Raw genomic sequence first — 20,466 nt, 5'->3', positions numbered from 1 at the left:
GGAGGTGAAGAGGAGACCACACCCGGAGGGACCTCAGCCGCGTGTTGAAAAGATAACGGGCTCTATCGGTGCGTCCACAGAAAGGAGCAGCAGGTCTCCTCCATGCTGATAGGTATTGATTGTGACTCACAGTGAGACATTGGTAACTGCTGTCACAACACGACGGCTCGATAACTGCAGCTCAGATAAAACAAAACCAAAAGAAAAGGAGGCGATGTGGGGACAAGGAGGAGAGGAGAGGAGAGGAGCAGGGGGGGGGGGGGCAGGTTTAACTCAGAGATCAACCAGCCAACGTCGCTGCAGGTTTGAATCTGTTCTCTCCGGTGTGAAGCAGGATAGAGTCACAGTGCAGAAGTGGAGAACCAGCCGGACTCTGTCTCTCATTATTGCTCTCCCCACCCGGTCACTGCTCTGCTGTTATCAGAGAACCAGGCGGTACAGGATCCAGCATCCGAACGTCACCCAGTGGCTCGTCCAGCTCAGCTCCGACCACTTCTGAATGGTATGGTGGGTGATATCGTCCTGTAGGGGGCGGCACACACAACGTAAGATCAATAGGACCCTGATCGTTATTCTTTATACCTTCCATTAAAAACATCTTTACAGAAAATGGGATTCATAATTCATCTGATGTTCCTCTATGAGCGGATTTAGAACTCAAGTAGAGCCACTCATCATTATATAACGTGGCAGTACACGTGCCTACTTTGAACTATAAATACCACAGCTATAAGCTCACATTTCTATATAGCATTTCATATGTCCACGCCACATAGGGCACTGTACATTTTATGGGTACAGGCTGTATGTACCTAAACATATGGTGACCTTCAACTTCGCTGTGACACAACTGCCCCCCCCTCAATAGGAAACTGCACATACACACATATATACTGTACATGTGCAGTTTCCTTTACATCGTTCAAACTGCACACAAAGCTTTCTTTTTCTTTATCTGTTTCTTATCTCTGAAGCCTGTCCCCCCCCCCCCCCCCCCCCCCCACCACACACACACCCTGCTGCAACCTGTGAATTTCCACTCAGGGGATCAATACAGTCTTATCTCATCTCACCTCATCCTCCTCCATGTAGTCCACACTGGAGTTGAACACAGAGCCCAGGTATGTCAGGTGGAGTAGTGCCAAGACGCTGAATGCTATGTTGATCATATAGACCCACAGCTCCTGCAGAAGGGGGGGATAGACATATTGGGTTTTATGCCTGTGTGGGGTTTCCTCTCATAAAGGACCTGACAATCTCTTATTAAAAAAGTAATGAATAATATCTTAATATAAATAACGTCCAAACTTTTAAGTTGTTACTTTTAGAGATGAGAAATACTAGAACATTTCTAAGGGAACATATTGTACAGTCCATGCAGGCTGCTTCTGCTTCCCTTAAATCATTATTTCCGCTCCCTGCTGCTCTTGATGTGTAACCAACATAACAAAAGAAACATTACTTGGGCATCGTGTCAGTAAACTCCTAAAATATATCTTCTTCCAGCCAAGACAGACCACAGGGACTGCAGTGTTTTAAGGTCTTCAAATTTTCTTTAGGCATTAAACCATCTTATTATATTTTGTCTAATTCCAAGGTGAAAAACGTATACGAGAGAGGTTTATATCTCATATTTGTGATCGAGAAGAAGGGTAAAAATAGAGAGCACAGTTTCTGGATGCTAACTAGGCCAGAGGGTCTATGAGGGAGGCCCCCTTCGAGCACCTCCTGCTCGGAACACAAGTGCCAGCGCTCACTGCGCCGGGGCCATTTGCAGGAATGAGAGCAAACCAGGTAAAACACTGCAGTCCTGTGGCGGGAGCTGAGATTTCAATTCCTGTTGCATGAGGCAACATGGGAGTCACACAAATTCAAAACAGAAAAACCAATCCTGAAATTAGTTATAAATTGGACAGAATTATAAAACTGATAAACAGTGGATTAGAATAATAATATAAGATTAGCTTAGCATGAGGACTGGATCAAGGGGAAAGCTTGGCTCTTGGCGAGAGAAACAAAATCCAAATCTCCCTGCAGCCACAGTCTCTGTATGGATTAAACTATTGAGATATAACATGTTCATTAATGAGTTTTATAAGTGCTGGAAGGTGTTTTTGTTTTGTTATTTTTGGACGGAGCCAGACTGTTTCCTCCTGCTCACAGTCCCTATGCCAAGTTACTCTGATAGTCTCATTCATTACCTCCACCAGGGTTAGTCAGCACTATTAGACCAGACCTGGTGGAGGGATGTGGTGCAGGTCGGGAAGGAACCCATTCAATTTTGTGTGGATCCAGATCAGATCAAGGAATTGCTTTCACCTTCTTCCATGAATGATATCGGAGGGACCTGATATCTATGAGTTTGTGATTTGGTGCAGCCTGATCTGTAAGGGGCTGCTGGACCTCAGTGGAAGTACTCGCATCAAAGCCTTTATTGTCATATCTACAGTCCCTGTACCAAGAAATTCATTCTTTGCCTTCCACTATGAATACCAGTTTTTTTTAAGAAGATAAAATATTAAAGAAAGAATTGCAATAAAAGCATCATTGTATGTAGTGCAAAAGACCATAATGCAGATTTATTGAATCTATGCCAAGACGAAAATCTGCATTAGTTTTGTCAAACTCTCGGCAAACTAATACTTTAACACTGAAGCTCAACTGAAGAGCCCCCTGCTGATGATGAATGAGAGGAGATAAACTTTCTCTCAACAAAAGGAGGGGAAAGGTGCGTTCTACCTTTTTGTTTCGATGGGTGCAGTTTGCCTGGCACTTCTTCGACAGCACGCAGGCGTTAAAAATGGCTGCGAGCCTCTTCCGCAACACTGCAACAGAAAAAAACAAGACCAAGGCATTTACATGAAGCTTGAGGAAAAGTTCCCCTTGCAACCACGAGAGATAATTTACAAGCACTGCAGTGAATAGAAACAATGTGTAATGGTGGGTGCAATTAAGCATTACTGCAAAGCTAAGCACCTTCGTGAAATGGAAAGGTTCTAATGTGGAGAAAAGAGGCCACGTGAGGCCCAGCTCTCACCGTGTTCGATGTACGTGATGAACCCCAGGGAGAGCAGCACGGCACCCAGGTGGAAACTCAAACCCTAACCAGTCACAGGAGTCAGGATTAAAACAAATCCACTCGTTGACAAACAGACACTTTTACATTTCACAGATCAGGGTTTGATTGCTTTCTGAATGGTTCACACTGTACTCACATGCAGAAGGGCGCTGGCTGCGTACGTCAGCATGATGGCAGAGAAGGTCCCAAATTTGAGAGCACTCGTAAAAACATCTGTGAGAGGAGAGCATCAGGCTCATGGTGAGAGCGAGTCCATAATGAGTTCATTATGATTCCGATCATGATGAGAACGAAAAGCAGAACCAGCTGCTGCATGTTTTCAAGCGTTGTGACTTACAGGTGTGCAGGAAGCGAGACATGGGCAGGTTCCAGGACGTCACCACCTCCACCATCGACCGGGGGAACTCTATACTCAGGGGCTTGGACACGGTCATGTCCCTGCAAAACAAACAATAAGGCATGATGACGAATGTGAATAAAGAGAGAAGGGCGTTTTATTGTTTACATTACAGATACACATTCTGACCATTTGAGGTTGTCCTTCTCCTCGGTGAAGCCGGCCCCGGCCAGAGTGGCGGTGGTCTCGCTGAAGTACCCGACAAAGTAACTGCTGAAGTGGAAAGACGTGGTGTTCTCATACGCCAGCAACCACCTGAGAGAACGACATGAACAGAGGAAGAAACAGGCAGATATTAGGTTTCACTTTCAAATAAGTTCCAACTTCTTAAATGAGTGAATTAGAGAAAAAACGAAAAACACGTACTTGGCCAGCGTTCCTCTGAAGAGCAGCAGAGTGAAGAGAGAAGATGCAGCAGTTAATTTCAGTGATACACATGTCATTTCATACGGTTCTTTTATTGACTTGCCATGTGAGGGAATACGTCTGGAGACAGATGTTCGTGGAGCACATGTGGCTGCACAGAGGAGGAGGGGGGGGGGGGGGCTGATGTGGATGCATGCATGCAGGTAAAGATGATGAAATGGTGAGAGGAAAATGAGCAGGCAGCGTGTCGGGTATGTTCAGAGTGACAGAGAAATAAATTACCTGATCTTCCTCCTCTTTTTACTGTCAAGAAGAAAATAAAAAAGGATGAGTTTAATCCATGAGAGATAAGCGATCCAAGTTAAATAGTCCTTTGTACTTTCACTCGATTAAAGAGGTCAGGACAGATGTGAACACCGGGTCTGAACAGAGACTCACCTTCGCAGCAGCTTGTTTCCGTAAACAGGTATGAAATAAGGGAAGAGGTACGGGGCCACACAGTTGGAAACAACCAGGCAGACCTGACTCTTCAACCAGCTCGCAGACACTTTGAAAAACCACGAAAAGCTCTGAGGAAGCAAAGGAGATTAGCAGCTAGTGTCAGGATCCGTCTTTTAAATAATCCTCCCCCCTTTCCACATTCACACATACTGAAGAGATAATGTCTCACACTTACCAGCCTGCGTCCGTCCAAAGCTTCTTTGTAGCTGTTGAAGCTGATCCAGGGACCAAAGATGACCGTGCCCACGAAGTAGATGTAGCCCATGAACTCGATGGGCGAGGGGACACTGGACACCACGCCCCTGTCCAGGTCGAAGGCCAGAGAGATGGCTTTCATGGCCACCACCATCTGTGAACCTGGATGACGGCAAATCAAATCAGCATCAGTGCCGAGTAAAGAGGGAAATGATCGCTTGTATCTGGAACGTGTCAAACGCTGCAGCCTGCAGAAAGGACACGTGGGACCCACCTCTCATCTTGTGCCAGTTGGTGGTGTCCATCATGTGCAGTTCTCTGTGAATCACAGAACAGAATCAGTTTTGACACGGCACAAAAAAAGAAAAGAAGAGAGAGATTGCAACAGCGGCTTTGAAGCGTTCACTTCAAACACAGGCTTGAGGTGCGTGCTGCTGAGCTCTCAGCTGTCAGAGGAGGCCTCGCTCACCCCAACAGCAGGTAGATGAGCACGGTGATGGAGAGGAAGGTGCCTCTCATGGTGGAGTGGCGGCACAGGAAGAGGAAGAGGTAGCAGAGCAGGCTGAGAAGCACCACCCAGATCATGTGAAGCTCAAAGAACAGGTAGAGAGCGTAGAAGCCCCCGGCCACCGTGCCCAGGTGCTTCAGGAAGTGGGGGAGGCCTGGTGAGGCAGGATGAAGGGAAAACAAAGGGCAGCAGAGGTGATTACGCTGACACGGACAAAATGAAGTCTGAATCCCACTGGCAGGGCACCGGACTCTCACCTAACATCCAGAGAAGCCGGCACAGCAGGCAGATCACCAGCAGCTGCCACACCTGCTCCAGGCCCTGCTGGGCTGTGGGCAGCAGGCAGCCATGAGCCAGCTCCTGGAAGAACTTCTGTCGGCTGAACGCTCCCATCTCGAGACCTGGGAAGGGAAGGAAAACGTTACAGCAACAGAAACAGCAACTCTGCGACAGGCATTTAAATAGATGGATGTACAGTGTAGTAGTCTAATAATATTACGAACCAATATATTCCCAGTGACTGCATTCATGGCCTCTACATAAAGTAAAACATACGTGTACTGCAGGTAATCTTACATATGCAGGCTTGCAGGTGAGGATGAACTCCCTTGTCAAACGATGCACACCACTTCAAACTTCAAATCCCAGCATGCAAAGCACCTCACTTGAAATCTGTGCAGATCCATGCAGTAGCTGTCAAGACTTCCAATGACGATTGTGTTAAATGAGGATTTTCTGCATGCACGTATATGATGATCATATGTTTCATGTTTTTTTAATGATTCCATCGAATTGCATCCATGGGACTGAAACACGTTTGCAGGAGTAAATGAAATGTGAGGATGCGAGCAAGTCTCAGAACCACAGCACAATAACAAGGCCCCGTGACCGCTGGACTGGTGAAGTGATTCTCTGTAGAGCAATGAGACTCACTATTCTGCAAAGGCTCTCTCTCTCTCTCTCGCTCTTTCTCCGCAATGCAGTGGAGCAGAGGGACGAGAGGACTCACATCTGGTCAAACAAGCCAATGCATTAATACCGGAGCATGTGCAGCACCGTGCCTGAGATCAGAGACCGAAGCATCGCTGGGAATTGAGTCGAGAAAGCTGCTTGAACAACTGCTGCCCCTGCTCCATCAAACCAGCGGATCCCCCAGCCCCCACAGTCAGCAGCAGCTAACCGGACGCCCCCGGGCATGACAGCAACTCTGACCCGGGGATCACTCACCCTCTCCCGGCAGCAGCTGGAGCTTCCTCCCCGCCTGGACCCAGCCGCCTTTCCCTCGTGCCTCTGCGCCAAGTTGAGCGTTTGCGCCGCCGCTGCACTTTTACGCGCACTCGGTCCAGATGATGCTTATCCGGATGACTCCCATTGTCACAGCATCAGCACCACTCGCCCGTCGTCGGAATAAAAACGCCGTCGACCAATCCGCTGCTTGGCTCCGAGCGCCTCAGCCAATCGCGGACGTCGTTGGATTCCAGTGAAAGGCGACAAGGACCAATCAGGGATCAGCTTCCAGCATTAGCCCGGGACCCTCCAGCCAATGGGGGGAGCGCAGTTGTGCAGATGGACTGTGATGCAGACAAATGCAAAGCGGACATGAATAAATAACAACACACACGAGCAGCTTTTTTCTTTGCATACATTTGTTTATTATAAATTCACATCAGAAATATAAAAAACAGCAACAATAGAACAACATGAAATATTTATTTTCCAGCAAAGTAACTGCAACACTGACTGAACATGACACTGCCTTGTGTCTTTCATCTATTATTTTAATTTCACTATCATCTGCCACGGCTCATCATTTGTAAACAGCAGCACAGTAGGTAAAATATACTACATGTATGTACTTGTACCCATCAGGGAGAGTAAATGTAGCTTTTCTTGTATTTACTGTAGGCGTGCAAGTTATTTTGTGTTATGCCAGCAATAAGTCTCCTTTTGGTGAGGCTGAAAAATAAGCCAGCACAACCAAAGGTGAGATTAATAATTACATTGCATTTTACAAGGGAGATCATGGCCAAGAACAGCACCAAGGTGTTGTTCCTAGTGCCACCATCTGGACAAACCTTGAAAAACACACATTTTGCCAGTAAACCTATTTCCCCCTAAATTTCTTCCAATAACAAAACCCCCCAAAAATAACATACGGTTGTTTTATTTCTGGACATAAACATTCAGATAAGACACATTTCAGTTTGTTTCTTCCAAAATTGTTCCTTTGTCCCATAGAAACTCAGCCTGGTTTGTACACCATGTAGTTAGAATGCATTGAGATACATCTACATGTTAGGTTAGTCATGATTTATCTACTTTAGTGAATTAAGGAAGTGAGGTTAAGCAAACAAAATATAATTTGCAATTTCAATTACTTCCAAATTTTGGCCTCGATACTTCAACGCTGCATGAGACGAAGGAATAATTTTGTGAATTCTTGTGATAAAACAAGTTATTGATTGCCGAAGGTAATCTCAAATTCCAGAGTATTACCACCAAGTTTGTAAGTTAACAACTGCTTTAATGCCTCTAAGGTCAGTCAATGAAAATATTGAATTGTTGTGAAGTGTCAGGGAATAAACGTCAGCCTTGTAACAGTCAGGCAGCTAGTGTCTTGCTAATTAACTTAGCATGTTAACTCAGTATCTCAACCATCCAACTTTTAAGATTTTAACTCTCAAATACTGGAATTTATAAACATTTCTATGATAACAAAAAACTGTGTTAGAAAACGTCCTCCAGTTGCCCCATGTAATGACCATTGTTTCAAGCCTGTCTATAACTCAGACTAAAGGGTTTATTACAAAGTACAGAGCAGAGCCTTGCGTCTCTAGTGGTTAAGAAGTGACAGAATCTCAACTAATCTGTTGTATAAAAAAATAGCAGCACAAGTTCAGTCACTTACATTAAAATGTATCAGATTCTGAACCAGGTTAAGGCTACAAATGCCAAAGAATGGAAGTATTAAAGTGTGAAGTTGTACATTCAGATGTGTATAAAACGAGAACAAAACAATTACAAAATATACAGGTGGCCAACGTAGACCATAACAGTAGGTACTTCCCAACAAGCCCACGTTAGCTTATGTTTTAGTTGTAGTCGGTGCCAAACCCCAGTGGGTTTGAAAGAAACAGCTTATTGGCCTTATGATGCAAAACAGTCTTTAGTAAAACAATGTGCAGGACAGATTCATGCCTGTGTCTCAAGGTGAGAAACAGAACTTATCCCCCACTAGGTTTCGATCAGACCACAATCTCCAGGTCATAAGCAATTCTCCCGATTGGGACTGGCTCTACGATTTGCTCTATGATTTCCTCTACTGGAGAGATCGACCGCTCACTGGGTTCCTCCTTAATAATCTTCACGTCCCCTTTTGATTTGCTTAGGATATACTCGTAATTTCTGGTAACCTGAAGTAATGCCGACGTGAGGTACTGAGGTGAAAACATCCTAAGTGAGGATGGGAGTTTAGGAGCAGCCGAGGTATCTGGGTTGCTCGAGCACCCGGGCACTGGTGGAGGGGGACAGGACGCAGAGGAAGGTGCTCGGCTTGTTTTTACTCGGACTCTTTTGCCCGGCGCTGTGGGTTTGAACTTGTGGGTCTTGGGTAAAGGTTGAGGTTTTGGAGGTGGAAGGACGGTAGTAGTAGTAGTAGTAGTAGTAGTAGTAGTAATTATAGGAGCTGTAGGCACTGTAGCAGTACTATGAGAAGGTGTGGGCACAGTAGTAATAATAATGGGAGGTGTAGTCACTGTAGAAGTACTATGAGAAGGTGTGGGCACAGTAGTAATAATAATGGGAGCTGTAAGCACAGTAGTAGTACTATGAGAAGGTGTGGGCACAGTAGTGGTAGCGGTAATAGGAGCTGTAAGCCCAGTAGTAGTACTATGAGAAGGTGTGGGCACAGCTGTAGTAGTAGTAGGAGGAGGTGTAGGCACAGTATTAATAGTAGGAGGAGGTTTAGGCACAATTCTAACAATCTTCCTCCTAGGTTTTACAGTCATGGCGCCAGGTGTCCAGCTTAGGTCAGACTTCTGCTGCCCTCCGTTTTCTGGCTTCATATTACTCTCCGCCGTTTGCACCTCGTCACCGGAGTACGCTTCTTTAAAGTCAGTAGCAGGACGGAATGGGGTGTGATTGTGACGTCGACAGAACAGGACGCCACACTTGCCGCACTTCCTGCCGTCTTTGACATGCAGCAGTTTATGCCGCTTGAGGCAATGATATGAAGTTAAAGACCGGTCGCACATGTTGCACGGGAAGCTGGTCTCCTCGGGTTTTATACACCGGTGCTGGGTGAAACCGGTGTGATTTGTGAATTGCACTCCACAAATACTACAGGAACAGAACTTTTCTTCTTCTTCCTCCTCCTCTTCTTCTTCTTCTTCATCATCTTCATCCGGCTGTTCGTCTTCTACAGGCTGAGATACAGTGGTGAGGTCCCGGCTGCACAGCTGGAACTGATACCCACCTGCTTGTAAAATTAGAGGTTGTAAGACCACGACAGGATTCCTGACTGCTGGCACTAACGGGGATGTCTTGTCTGGGCTGGAGGTTGTTTGAGATGTGATTGTGCTGGCTTCTTTTTCAGCCTCAGCCATTTGAGTCAATGCTTCCGCTTCCTGTAAAGAACAAACATGAAGATGAGCGATAGGAATGCAGCATAAAAGAGAAACTCCAAACACACACACACCAGAAAAAACTCGATATGGCAGAAGAATAAGTCCCACAGTCACAACCAAAGCCAGCTTGTGTGCCTTCTAACATGATAATAACAGAATACAGCTGAGAGATTTGATATTTTCTAAGATAAGCATTCATGGCAGAATTACACAGCTGTTACCTTTGCTACTGACCGGGTGTACGGTGCCTCCAACTCTTGTGAAAGTTCACTTTCGGTTTCCATCAGAACAGGCGACTGCTCATCTCCTGGAGTCTTCATGTCTTCTTCTCTTTCCTCTTTTTTAGGGCGCCCCCTTTTTCTGGGAATAAAACTGTGAAGAACAATTTGAATCTGTAGTTTATGTGTCAAATATGTACTTGTAACCGTAAAGAAGGCAAAGCTAGCTCATTTCAACTGTAAAGATATTGTGGATTAAGATTTCCCCCAAAAATGGTGGCAGGATGGGAAATACCATTTTTGTGCAGATCTGAAATTAGGGGCGGATCGAGGACATCACTTTCTTTAACATTGCAAAAAGCTTATTTCTAATTTCTCAAGAAAAAACAAAAACTGGCATATTTAGGGAACTAATATCTAGTGTGTGAAATCTGGAATCTGGAACTTAAATCATTCCATGTATAATGATCAGTGGAAGAACGAACCCTCCTCGACTAGGGTAGGTAATAGATCAATAATTATCATAAGATAGTAAACTATATTGATCAATAGACTTAACAGTATTTTTTTTAAGGTTGATTTTGATGCCAGCACTTTTGTACTTGTAGGGATTTAACATGTATTTCTACAAAAAGATAATCATGTCCCCCACTTATCTTAAGTAACCAAACCATCTAATAATGATTTTCACGTGTCTTACCCTGTCACGTTCTCCGTTGGGCTCCGTGTGATGCATGGGAACACAGAGGGAATAAAGTCGACATTGTCGTGGTCCAGTGACATCTCCCCTGTAGGACATGAAGACATACAAGACGTTTCTTAAGCTTCAGAGTAGAACACTATCCTCCTGTAAAACCAGTTATCCTCCTCTCGGGCTGCTGGTGTTTAATGGCAAACAACTTCCAGGAAAGGAAAGGATCAGAACGCTTGTTGAATCTAACTCAATTAAATTACCTTTCTTATTCCCTTGCTCTTCTAAAAACAGCCCTGAAATTCTCTTAAGTATTTCTTTAGTACTGTGACTGTTAGTGTTTGTCTCTGTTACTGGAATCTGGTCCAGTTAAACAAACCATCCTCCACTTTTTCCTGTAGCATAATTCTTTATGATTACTTTGCCCACACTTCATTCTAAATATCACCTCCTCCTCATCTCTGTCGCTTCCTTCCATTTCCCCAACTTCCCTCAATCCCATTGATCTATCCAGTTCTTTTTAATGTCTGACGTGATAATACTTTTTAACCTCAACCTTATTTAATTAACATAATTATTATCCTTTCCTTGTTTGGTCCTTGCGTGTATCTGTCTGAATCCAATGAGACAAATTGTGATTCTGAATTTGGACAATTCAATTAAAAATTGATTGATTGATTTGATTGACAGGGACGGCAGCACAGTGACTGTTTTGTGTCGCATCCCGTCCTGTGTCATCTCCACAGTGGGTTTTAAAACTCGTGGTTACGTGTAGAAAAACGCTCTTATTATCTTACCTGATATAAAATGAGCGCCACAGACACGAGCACTTCCGCTCAGTCTCTCGCTGCTGTTGTTAGCTTGTTGAATCGCGTGCAGCCACAGCTTCCTCCTGTTGGCCTGAGACGGCAAGTTCCCGGACGGGATCCGGTGGAACCTTATTTTGCTTTTGCGGCACGGTCGGTTGACGCAGCTCGACACGCAGCACATCGACATGTTTGGTTTAAAAACAGCCCCGGGACCCCGGAGATCGGCCGCGGCTAAAGGAAGCTAGCGACCAGCCATCACTTCCGCTGCCAAGATGCGCGCGCATTCTTCTTCTTCTGTTGTTTAATGGAAGTTGGAGGAGAATCTTTGCGCGCGCTCCCCCGTGAAGAGTACAAACTGGTTTTAAACAGTTTTACTTCAAATATAACTTTAAAAAACCATCAGGTAACAAAGTAGTTGTGTTGTGTTTTGTCTTTTCTAAGTTAGATTCTATGACCTGAAATTAGATTTGTGTTTTAATCTGCACTCCATTTATAATTGATTTTTTATGGTTCAGGTCTATTAAGTTGATTTAATTTTATTCTTACTTATACTAACTATGCATTATTTATTCGATTAGTTTTTTTTTTTACTTTTCTTTACCTACACACAATAAAAAACACACAATTAAAATAACATTAAAAAAGTCATCAAAGAATAAATACAATTATGAAAACTCTAACAATTTCAGCAAGATCCACCCATAACCCTAATAAAAATTAGAATTTGGTAAAATCAGGAACTACAGTACAGTAAAAGTACATCTTGAGCTTTGATATTATTGATTTTATTTTGGGGGAATTTTTTTTGCATCAGCAAATACTGATTCCTTCTACTCCAATTCATTTTTTAAATGTTTATATATTTTTTAAGTAATCAATAACCAGAGGGGGATTGGTCCACTGATGTAACCTAAGACCCTGCCACTGGTGAAGAAGATATCTCTGAAATGGATTCAGAAGAGGTCAGACTCAGCAATAATGATGTAGTACTAGATTGAATTTAGGGGAAAGGCTCCTCTCATTAAGTACTTTATCTTTTAATACTATTTAACCGCAAGTGCTTAATTATTTTTCCTCAAGTAGAAAAGTCAATGTGGTTCTTCCAATTAAGCCTGAGTACATTTGTCTCTATTAATTTGTACTTTTACTTAGTACATTGTTGTACAATGCAAGCAGGACTGCTAGATAGATAGATAGATAGATAGATAGATAGATAGATAATATTGTGATTCTACTGAGTGTGTGTCACAGTTCATCCAACAGATGTCACTGTTGTGTAATGTGGAAAAGGCAGTGTGCTGCTCAGCTTTCATGATTCCAAGAGTAAACAACTAAAAACAATGACAATTGACACTATTTTATAAAAGAAGCATTTGACACACACTCTGGTGATGATGTCAAAATTTGCTCTACTTGACTTCATAATCATGGATGTGTAAGAAAAGCTATTATCTATCCATCTCCTTCACTTTGCCTGTTTAAGTGCTTCTATCTCACTGCAGAGCTCCGACCTCACATCTGTGGAGCATCTGGATTGTTGTGGATAAACGCTGCTTGGACTTTCTCATGGAGTGCCTTCGCAGTCTGGAATGAAAATCAATCAGTGGAGTAGGGTCTGAGAGTTAAATCAATATTATTTCATTTCCACTCGCACCTCCACTGAGAGAAAGACCAGAGTCCTATTGACGCCAACGTTTAAGTTCCACTGAACAGACCAGCAGTGTTTACCGGCCAACAGAATGCAAACAGCAGTGAACACCTGTGGAGAGGAGTATCTCCACTATAGTTATGTTAAACCATTTCTGAATTCTATCATTTAGACTGGGATGTCTCTTCCATGTCTACACGCCTCTGACCTGAAAGGAAACACATTGGCATTGCCGCTGTGTCCCTTTCCTCCCTCCTTCCCCTCTCCTGCCTCAAGGTGACTCCTCCATCTGCACCCTCGCTGGTTTGCCAATCCCTCTCCCTGCAGTTAACCACGTTACTCTTCCTGGAATCTGATTCCCCTTCTCTTTTTTTCAGAGCCTATCATTGCCCCACCTGTTTCATCACTATAGTCCTGGAGCAGTTAGGGGGAAAGTGAGAGGCAGGTGGACCATCGATGTCTTTATGTATCAAAGGATTTGATGAAAATAACAAATCTGAAATAATATATTGGCATTCCTGCAGGCTGATAACACTCTCAATCAGTTTTATGCCATCCACAGTCAGATTTTTGTCCCTATCAGGCACGAGGTGTGTCTTTGTACTGGCTTCATTTCACTGCACAGCCTCCCCATTTTAATTACCCTCATCTTCACCCCGCCTCGCGTCCCTCTAAGTAGGGGGTGAGAAGACAGGGAAGGGAAATAAAGAGGAGATTGAGGAGAGAATATTTAAAAAGAAAGCGTGTACGGAGGGTGGTGGTGGGGGGGGGGGGGGGCTGTGAGTGGATGGGTGGCCTGTTTTAGGTGAAGGCTGCGGCAAGGAGGATGAAGAGACACAGGGAGGGTGACGCGAGCCAATCTGCCACCGTTTTTGTTCACAAGTGGGTCACTAATACAGTCTCTATTTTTAACAGGAGAATATACAGCGTAGTTTAAACACCTCTCTGTGCTTCTTTTTCTTTTTCAGTTTTACAAATAAGCATCACAGCTACTAAGAAGTGACCAATCATATACCTTTAAAGATAAACAGAGACAAAGAGCAACAAGAACCACAGAAACAAACAAAAGGACATCTGCTGTAATAGGAGACAAATAAGTGCAATGGTCAGCTAATTAAATCAGTAATAAACAAATGTACAGGGGTGAACACATGACCTCTTCAGCAGAGGAAATAATAGATTTAGTCAATACATCGAACTGTAAATGGATAATTATTCAGTACAATAGCTCACTGTCATTATCAGAGTCGATAAGAGTACAACTAGACATATTTTACATGTGTGTACTGTGTATTCAAATAAATTATACATTTTTATGTTAAGCTTTATACAGCAGCTTAGTAGAAGAAGGCACCACCGTGAAGCCAATGAGTGTAAAGAAGAAATAAACTCTCTTAAGGTTGATTCTGTGAACACCCAGTCGTCTGTTTTGATGGAAACTGAAAGGGAACTTTCACAAGATAAAAAGGCTCCATCATCCCATTCAGTCACAATGGTAACAGCTACAACATGTTATTCTGCCTTTCATTTTTTATTTTAGAAATCATCAAATATGAATGTTTTTAATCCATGATGTGTTTTTTTTCATAACGCTGCAAACTAACAGAGAAACAAACAATAAACGCCTTTGAAAACACAATCCCCCTTTAGGGCCTACACCTTCATACTCATATATACATGCACTTAGGGCCATTCTTGACAGATGAGACAAAAAATGGTTGCCACATGTAATCACAGGTTGCAGGGCTGAGGGCGACACAGTGCCAGCCCCTCTCCACATGTCACATATGACAGATATCTGCAGGCCGGGTCTTAAGAAGATAAAAATCCTCTTAGACTATTTACTCCTGCGATCACTGTTCCACATCTGTCTTTAGCAGTCCTGACACATGCATGCTCATCATTTACCACATCTGCCGCCCTGCAGTGAGGGATGGGCCTGTTGTTACCTGGTGGAGTTGGCGGCCGTGCACTGATATTGACAGCCCTCTCTGCTCACCCATCAGCACAGAAGCCCCCCCGACTCAAACCACTTCCAGCGGCTGTGGCTCCTGCCATCGCTCAATTGTCTGGTGAAGGGTTGAGCCACTACAAGGCAATTACACATTCATTTCACCCGCACAGCCAGCCAGGCTCCCCTCCCCCCTCACGCTCCCCGTCTCCTCCCTGCTTTGCTCCACTCGCCCCACCACCACCACCACCACCTTCATGTTTCTGCAACGCCTGCACTCCACCACCACCCTCCATCTCTACCTGATGCGGCTCAGATTCTCCCGTTACACCTTTAACCTCCGCCCGTCTCATCTCTCGGGGCCCCTCTTTTCACAATTTTACCCCCAGCATCAGAGCCGGGGTCAGCAGGAGGCAGAGGCTGGGGAGGTGGAGGCCGAGGCGATGGAGATGAGAGTGGAGGTGAAGGGAAAAGCAGCATGAAATGGTGTGGAATTCAGAGGGGGGAGCAGAGAGAGAGAGAGTGGAGTGGGAGGGAGGGAAGGTTTGTCTGGATGGAGAAGAAGTGGAGAGAGTTGGTAATGATGTATTGATTTGGCTGAGCCTGGGGCAAATCAGTGGGAGTGTGTGGGAGGTGGAGATTCCCAGCTTGTCTTAAAACACCTGGGTGGAAGAAGTTTGGTTGATTATTTGCCTTCGAGTGAAGGAGTCGAGGCGCCATTTGAAAAAACCATCCTCAGAAGCAATGCTTTGTTAGAAAATATTCATATTTCAACCTCGTACTGCAGCGCTTGCATCCGAAAGAGTCATTTGAAGGGATTTTTAATTGTTTTTGTGTTTGGAAAACGATAGCTCAGCCGTCGGCCAGAGCACTGAGCTATGGAGCAGAATAATGTGGAAGCTCGTGGCTATAAAAGCAGGCGTTTAGACGGAGCGGCCAGTCACTGGGGATCACATTAAGTGAGATCACTACGGGGGGGAAGGAGGAGGGGACTGGAATTAATGGGATTTTGTACGTTTTCTCTTCATAATGCATCAAGGTGTGCACATGCGTGTCCATGCACATGTGGCCCCTTGGGGGGGGGGGGAAAGATGCTGATATTGATTATTAAATACATTTCTGGTTGAAGGATATTCGGTCTTCATTGATTGGAGGAGACACTAAGAATAATGCATTAGGATAGTAAAACTGCCCGAGGAGAAAACAGACTGGAATCTAACAAGTGAAATCGTCACACAGCCAGCAGGTTTAAATTCTGATAATAAATTAAGTCGGGGGAATTGAATCCGCGCTCACTGGGCCTTCTTTTAATTCAGCAGCCTGCGTGACTGCTGATGCAGCGCCGTCCACCTCCCTGTTGTGTTAATGCGACACCAAGTTCCAGCCCATGCTGTGAGGTGTGGATTCATGTGCTGTGTGTCTACAGGCTGAAGCTGGAGTGAGCAGTCGCCAGGACATTGGAGACGAGGACTCCATATTGCTATCCCTGTGTTAGCTCTCAAATTAATTAGGCCACTCTCACTAAGCCTTCCTCCTCCCCGACGGTACCATGGTAATCACCTTTCCCTTTGGAAAACTCAAATCAACGCCCACTGCTCCTCTTTTGTGATCTGCTCACTCAAATCCCTTTGTTTCTCCATCTGCTGAATCTCCTCCTCCACCCAACTTTTCTCCCATGCTCTCTCTTCACCCTCTCGTCTTCGCCTCCGTTTCTAAACTCTCGCTCATTTTCTCCCTTTTGTTCATCACTTATGTTTTATTTTTTTACAAAGAAGCTCAGCTCTCTCCTCCGAAATCTGTGCTCGCAGTCGGCATCACATTCATCCCGGCTGCACAGGTGAGATGATGCTGTTCCACAGTCAATCCCCCTTTTACCCCCCTCACCCCCCACATGTCTCCCCTCTGCCCACATCCCTGCTCTCTGCTAAGTCTGTTGTGACACGATAGCAAAACACAGTGAGAACCGGGAATAGAGGGCATGGAGTTGTGATAAGTGAGGATTGGAGAACAGTGACGGGTCGGCGTGAGGGAATAACAGCCCCTCCCATCCCTGCCCCATCTGCCCGACGACCATGAAAATCCATTAATTTGCGCGAGAGGACTTACACGTCCCACATGCCAGTCGGCCTCGTGTGATAGACTGATAATTCAATTCTTTAGCAACACACTCAAGTGCGTCTGCGTGTCTCCGTGTCCCTTCTCTCGACTTTCATTAAAGTCATTGTTATGTACAGGGTGTGCAGCTCTGTTTAAAAAAATGATGCTCTGACTCAAAATCTCCACTGAGTGGTTGCACTTTATGACATTTAAATAAACCCGGTATTGATGAAAACATTAGAATCACGTTAGGCCTTATAGCTAATATGTTATATGGCAATGGCTGTCTGACTTTAATACATCTAATGGCACTGTGGTAAATGGCTTTTAAAAGGTATTTGACTGGAGGAAGTTTCTTAATCTTCATAAGAATCCAATTTGATGTTGTTTGTGTTTGTGTGTGGTGTTAAATGTGAGGGTCTTTTGTAAAACCTACAATCTAACCTTCCTCCCTACTGTTTATAATGATGTTTGTGTTATTTCCTCATGAGGTCTGAGTTGTAACCTTGAACAAACCTCCAGAGAAAAGCTCTCATTTGACGTAGATCAAGGCTATTGTTGTACATTCACTGCATATTATTAATTTGAAGTACGTTTTGTGTGTTTGGTCTGCGTTGTTTAGTTATCGGATGCTGAGCCTGTCAGTGTGTGTGTGTGTGTGTGTTCGACTGGGCGTGGCTTCTGCTCTCCTGATTCTCTGGCCAATACTTGAGCTGCATCAATCCTCCGTCATTAATCAGACAGTATCCATCAACCACTTCTAATCTACATCCTAGTCACCCTAGTCATAAAACTGCTTCGACAGACCTTTAACCATCCGTGTGTGTCTCTTGTGTTCGGGATCACCTGCTCCCTCCGTCTGCTCAGCCAACACATCACCGCTTGTCTCCACCTCAGCTCTCTCTGCCACAATCAGCCACACTGCCTCTGTATCCTTTGTTAACGGGACTAAACCCTCTGCTCCTTTAGCCAGCAGCCTGACAGCATGTCTGACTCTCTCAGTATCAGCTGCTACCAGGAGCTCAGCCTGAATCAATGCACAGGTCACAGCCAGACACAAAATCTTCAGTATGAATATTTTTTTAATACACTGTGTTGCTGATAGGCAGCTTGCAAATCATAAATCTAGATTATTTTGTAAATAAGCTGATTTATGTTTTTACTCCAGCTTGTGTTCAGTCCTGCCTTTAACTCAGACCTAGAATAATGAATAGAATAAATAGTAGGGGGACTAATCTCGATCCTTGGGGGACACCTTTATTAATCTTTTCATGTTTTCATTTGAAACCAACAGCATCAATAGTCTGAGCTCTACCAGCTAAATGATCAGCTCTGTGAACTGGCAACCAGTGCTCTGTGGCAGCTGTGGCTGGGCCTCATTAATATGAGTGACACTGTTGATCACAGCAACAGCTCGCTCACGACAACTGATTCTCCAGTTTGTGTTTCTGCGTCCTGAGTCAAGCTTCACCGAACTTTGAATAAACAGGTGAACAGCTCTTTGTGCACAGGCGGTGGTGCAGTGTCCGGCTTCAATGGACTGAGTCCTGCAGGAGCTCTTTACTCTGCTGCAGCTCAATTCCTGCAGCTCACGTTTATAGTTTCAGACAGAAAACTATACCAAAATGGTGTTAGCGGTAGTATCAGAACCCTTGGACAGACGAGAGAGCAGCACAACGTAAGTGACAACGTTTAAGTTGACATTGATAGCTCTGTTTCTGAAGGAATGGATCTGTTACCAGCAGCAGCAGCATCACGGTGTCTACACTCATAAACTCCTGTGATGTACATCAGGGTTGATTCCTGTCTCGAGTCTGTTTTCCTCATCCAGTTAATCAACAAGTCTGTACTTCTGCCAAACCGAAGTTTCCTCCACTCAAGTACGATTAGACAGAGTCACCAGATCCCCTTGCTCTCCGTCAACATGGCTTCCCCTCGTTTCTTTCACTCTCTCATCTATCCCTCTCTCTGCCGTCCAAGACCCCATCACAGGCCGGCTCTGTGTCGCTCTGAGGCAACTGGCCCTCGTCGTTTCCGCTGTGAAATGTCTTTCACTCACGGCGACTTCTCCAGAATGTGAATGAAGCCGCTGTGAGGAGTCCTTTTCCATTGACTGTCAGTCACCGGCCCTCACTATGATATGGCAGTCATGTCTCGGGGCCCAAGCGCACACACATGCAAACACACCAAAGTGCCCAAAAAAAAAAGGCTCAAAATATGGTTCTAGCAGAATTGTATTCTTCACTGGCTTCTTCTTCTCCTCGGAGCAGTAAATAAATAATGAGAACACTTAAAATTCTGCCAGTACTCCATTGCTCTGCTGCCTTCAGTCCTCTGAAGAAAAGCAAGGCCTCATTGGAAACACAGAGGCTGCTTCTCTTTCTTTTCTTCTTACACATTTCTATCCCTTCCATCCCGTTCATCCCTCTCTTCTGCTCTGTCACTTCTCCCTCTCTGTTTTTATTCCCCTCACAAAAAAAAACTTCTCTCTGCTGAATCTCTGTTAAGCGGCGCTCTTGCAAACTCCTTTTACTTGTCCTCATGTATGCATAATATTTCCCATTAACATTTATGCAAGACAAATTTTTTCCCCCTCTCGTGCATTTTGAACAGGACCTTGTGGAATATTACAGGAACAGTGAGATGTGAAAGTCTCTCAGCTTGTCATCTCACACAGACAGACCCAGAGGTAGAAGAAATGCAGGGGCCACATTCATCAGGCTACCTGCCCTTTTAACAGGTGTGGGGGGGGGGGGTGTGGCTAATATCAAATGACAGGAGCTTGTATTTAAGCTGCAAAGATGTTTTCTGCATAACACTGACCTTTTGTGTTGAGATGAAAAAAAAAATGAAAGCAGACAGATTGAGGCTGAGTTATGCACGAGTGATAACAACAACATGTGTCTGTGTGTGTGTCTGCACGTGTTGGTAGTAAGTCTGAATGTTTGTGCGGTGCATCCAGAATTAGTGGCTCTGCAGCATTCTGAAATACATGTAAGCCTGTTGAACCAGAAACTGTCACCATGAAATCCTGTTTCAGACGGGCTTACAGCGAAATGTGTGTGTTTGGTGTGTGTGTGTTTGGTGTGTGTGTGTGTGTGTGTGTGTTTGTGTGTGTGTGTGAGTGTGTGTTCAAGTGATGCCTACAGAGGTTGTTCTTCATTTCACGGCAGCTGATAAACGACTGATGCAGCAGAGAGAGAGTTCAAGCACATGAAGATGGAAAAATAGGAAACTGACAAGTAGAAAATTACAGCACCCCCCCACAGAAAGGTCAACCTGGAGCGTGGTCACACTCTGCAAATGAAAAATAAAAGATTCTCGGCGACTCTAATTCTTTTGTGCCCCCCCCCCCCCCCCGGACTGTCTCTCTTCTCCCGC

At 44.6% G+C, this 20,466-nt stretch overlaps 2 protein-coding genes across 5 annotated transcripts; both read right to left on the bottom strand.

Annotated features, from left to right (window-relative positions):
• Nucleotides 1-243: 243 nt before the first annotated feature.
• On the bottom strand, nucleotides 244-5,439 carry LOC128443022 (protein-serine O-palmitoleoyltransferase porcupine). 4 transcript variants are annotated; one of them, XM_053425710.1, is made up of 14 exons: nucleotides 5,304-5,439; nucleotides 5,008-5,200; nucleotides 4,813-4,856; nucleotides 4,519-4,700; nucleotides 4,281-4,411; nucleotides 4,125-4,145; nucleotides 3,843-3,857; nucleotides 3,606-3,731; nucleotides 3,417-3,517; nucleotides 3,216-3,292; nucleotides 3,038-3,101; nucleotides 2,740-2,825; nucleotides 1,074-1,184; nucleotides 244-522 (listed from the first exon to the last, which is right to left on the bottom strand). In XM_053425710.1, exons 1-14 carry the CDS (start codon nucleotides 5,437-5,439, stop codon nucleotides 421-423), a joined length of 1,389 nt encoding a protein of 462 aa, XP_053281685.1. In that variant the 3' UTR covers nucleotides 244-420. The 4 variants fall into 4 exon arrangements, with proteins under 4 accessions (XP_053281685.1, XP_053281683.1, XP_053281686.1 ...); XM_053425708.1 differs by lacking the exon at nucleotides 3,843-3,857; XM_053425711.1 differs by lacking the exon at nucleotides 4,125-4,145.
• A 1,235-nt stretch (nucleotides 5,440-6,674) lies between these two features.
• On the bottom strand, nucleotides 6,675-11,657 carry LOC128442995 (uncharacterized). Its single transcript, XM_053425675.1, has 4 exons — nucleotides 11,378-11,657; nucleotides 10,590-10,677; nucleotides 9,893-10,043; nucleotides 6,675-9,671 (listed from the first exon to the last, which is right to left on the bottom strand). The coding sequence occupies exons 1-4, from the start codon at nucleotides 11,574-11,576 to the stop codon at nucleotides 8,292-8,294; spliced, it is 1,818 nt and encodes a 605-aa protein (XP_053281650.1). The 5' UTR covers nucleotides 11,577-11,657; the 3' UTR covers nucleotides 6,675-8,291.
• Nucleotides 11,658-20,466: the final 8,809 nt, after the last annotated feature.

This window comes from Pleuronectes platessa, chromosome 6 (genome assembly GCF_947347685.1).
Source record: "Pleuronectes platessa chromosome 6, fPlePla1.1, whole genome shotgun sequence".
Classification (NCBI taxonomy): domain Eukaryota; kingdom Metazoa; phylum Chordata; class Actinopteri; order Pleuronectiformes; family Pleuronectidae; genus Pleuronectes; species Pleuronectes platessa.
Note: the sequence above shows the minus strand (reverse complement) of the source record. Positions and strands in the feature narration are given on the sequence as shown.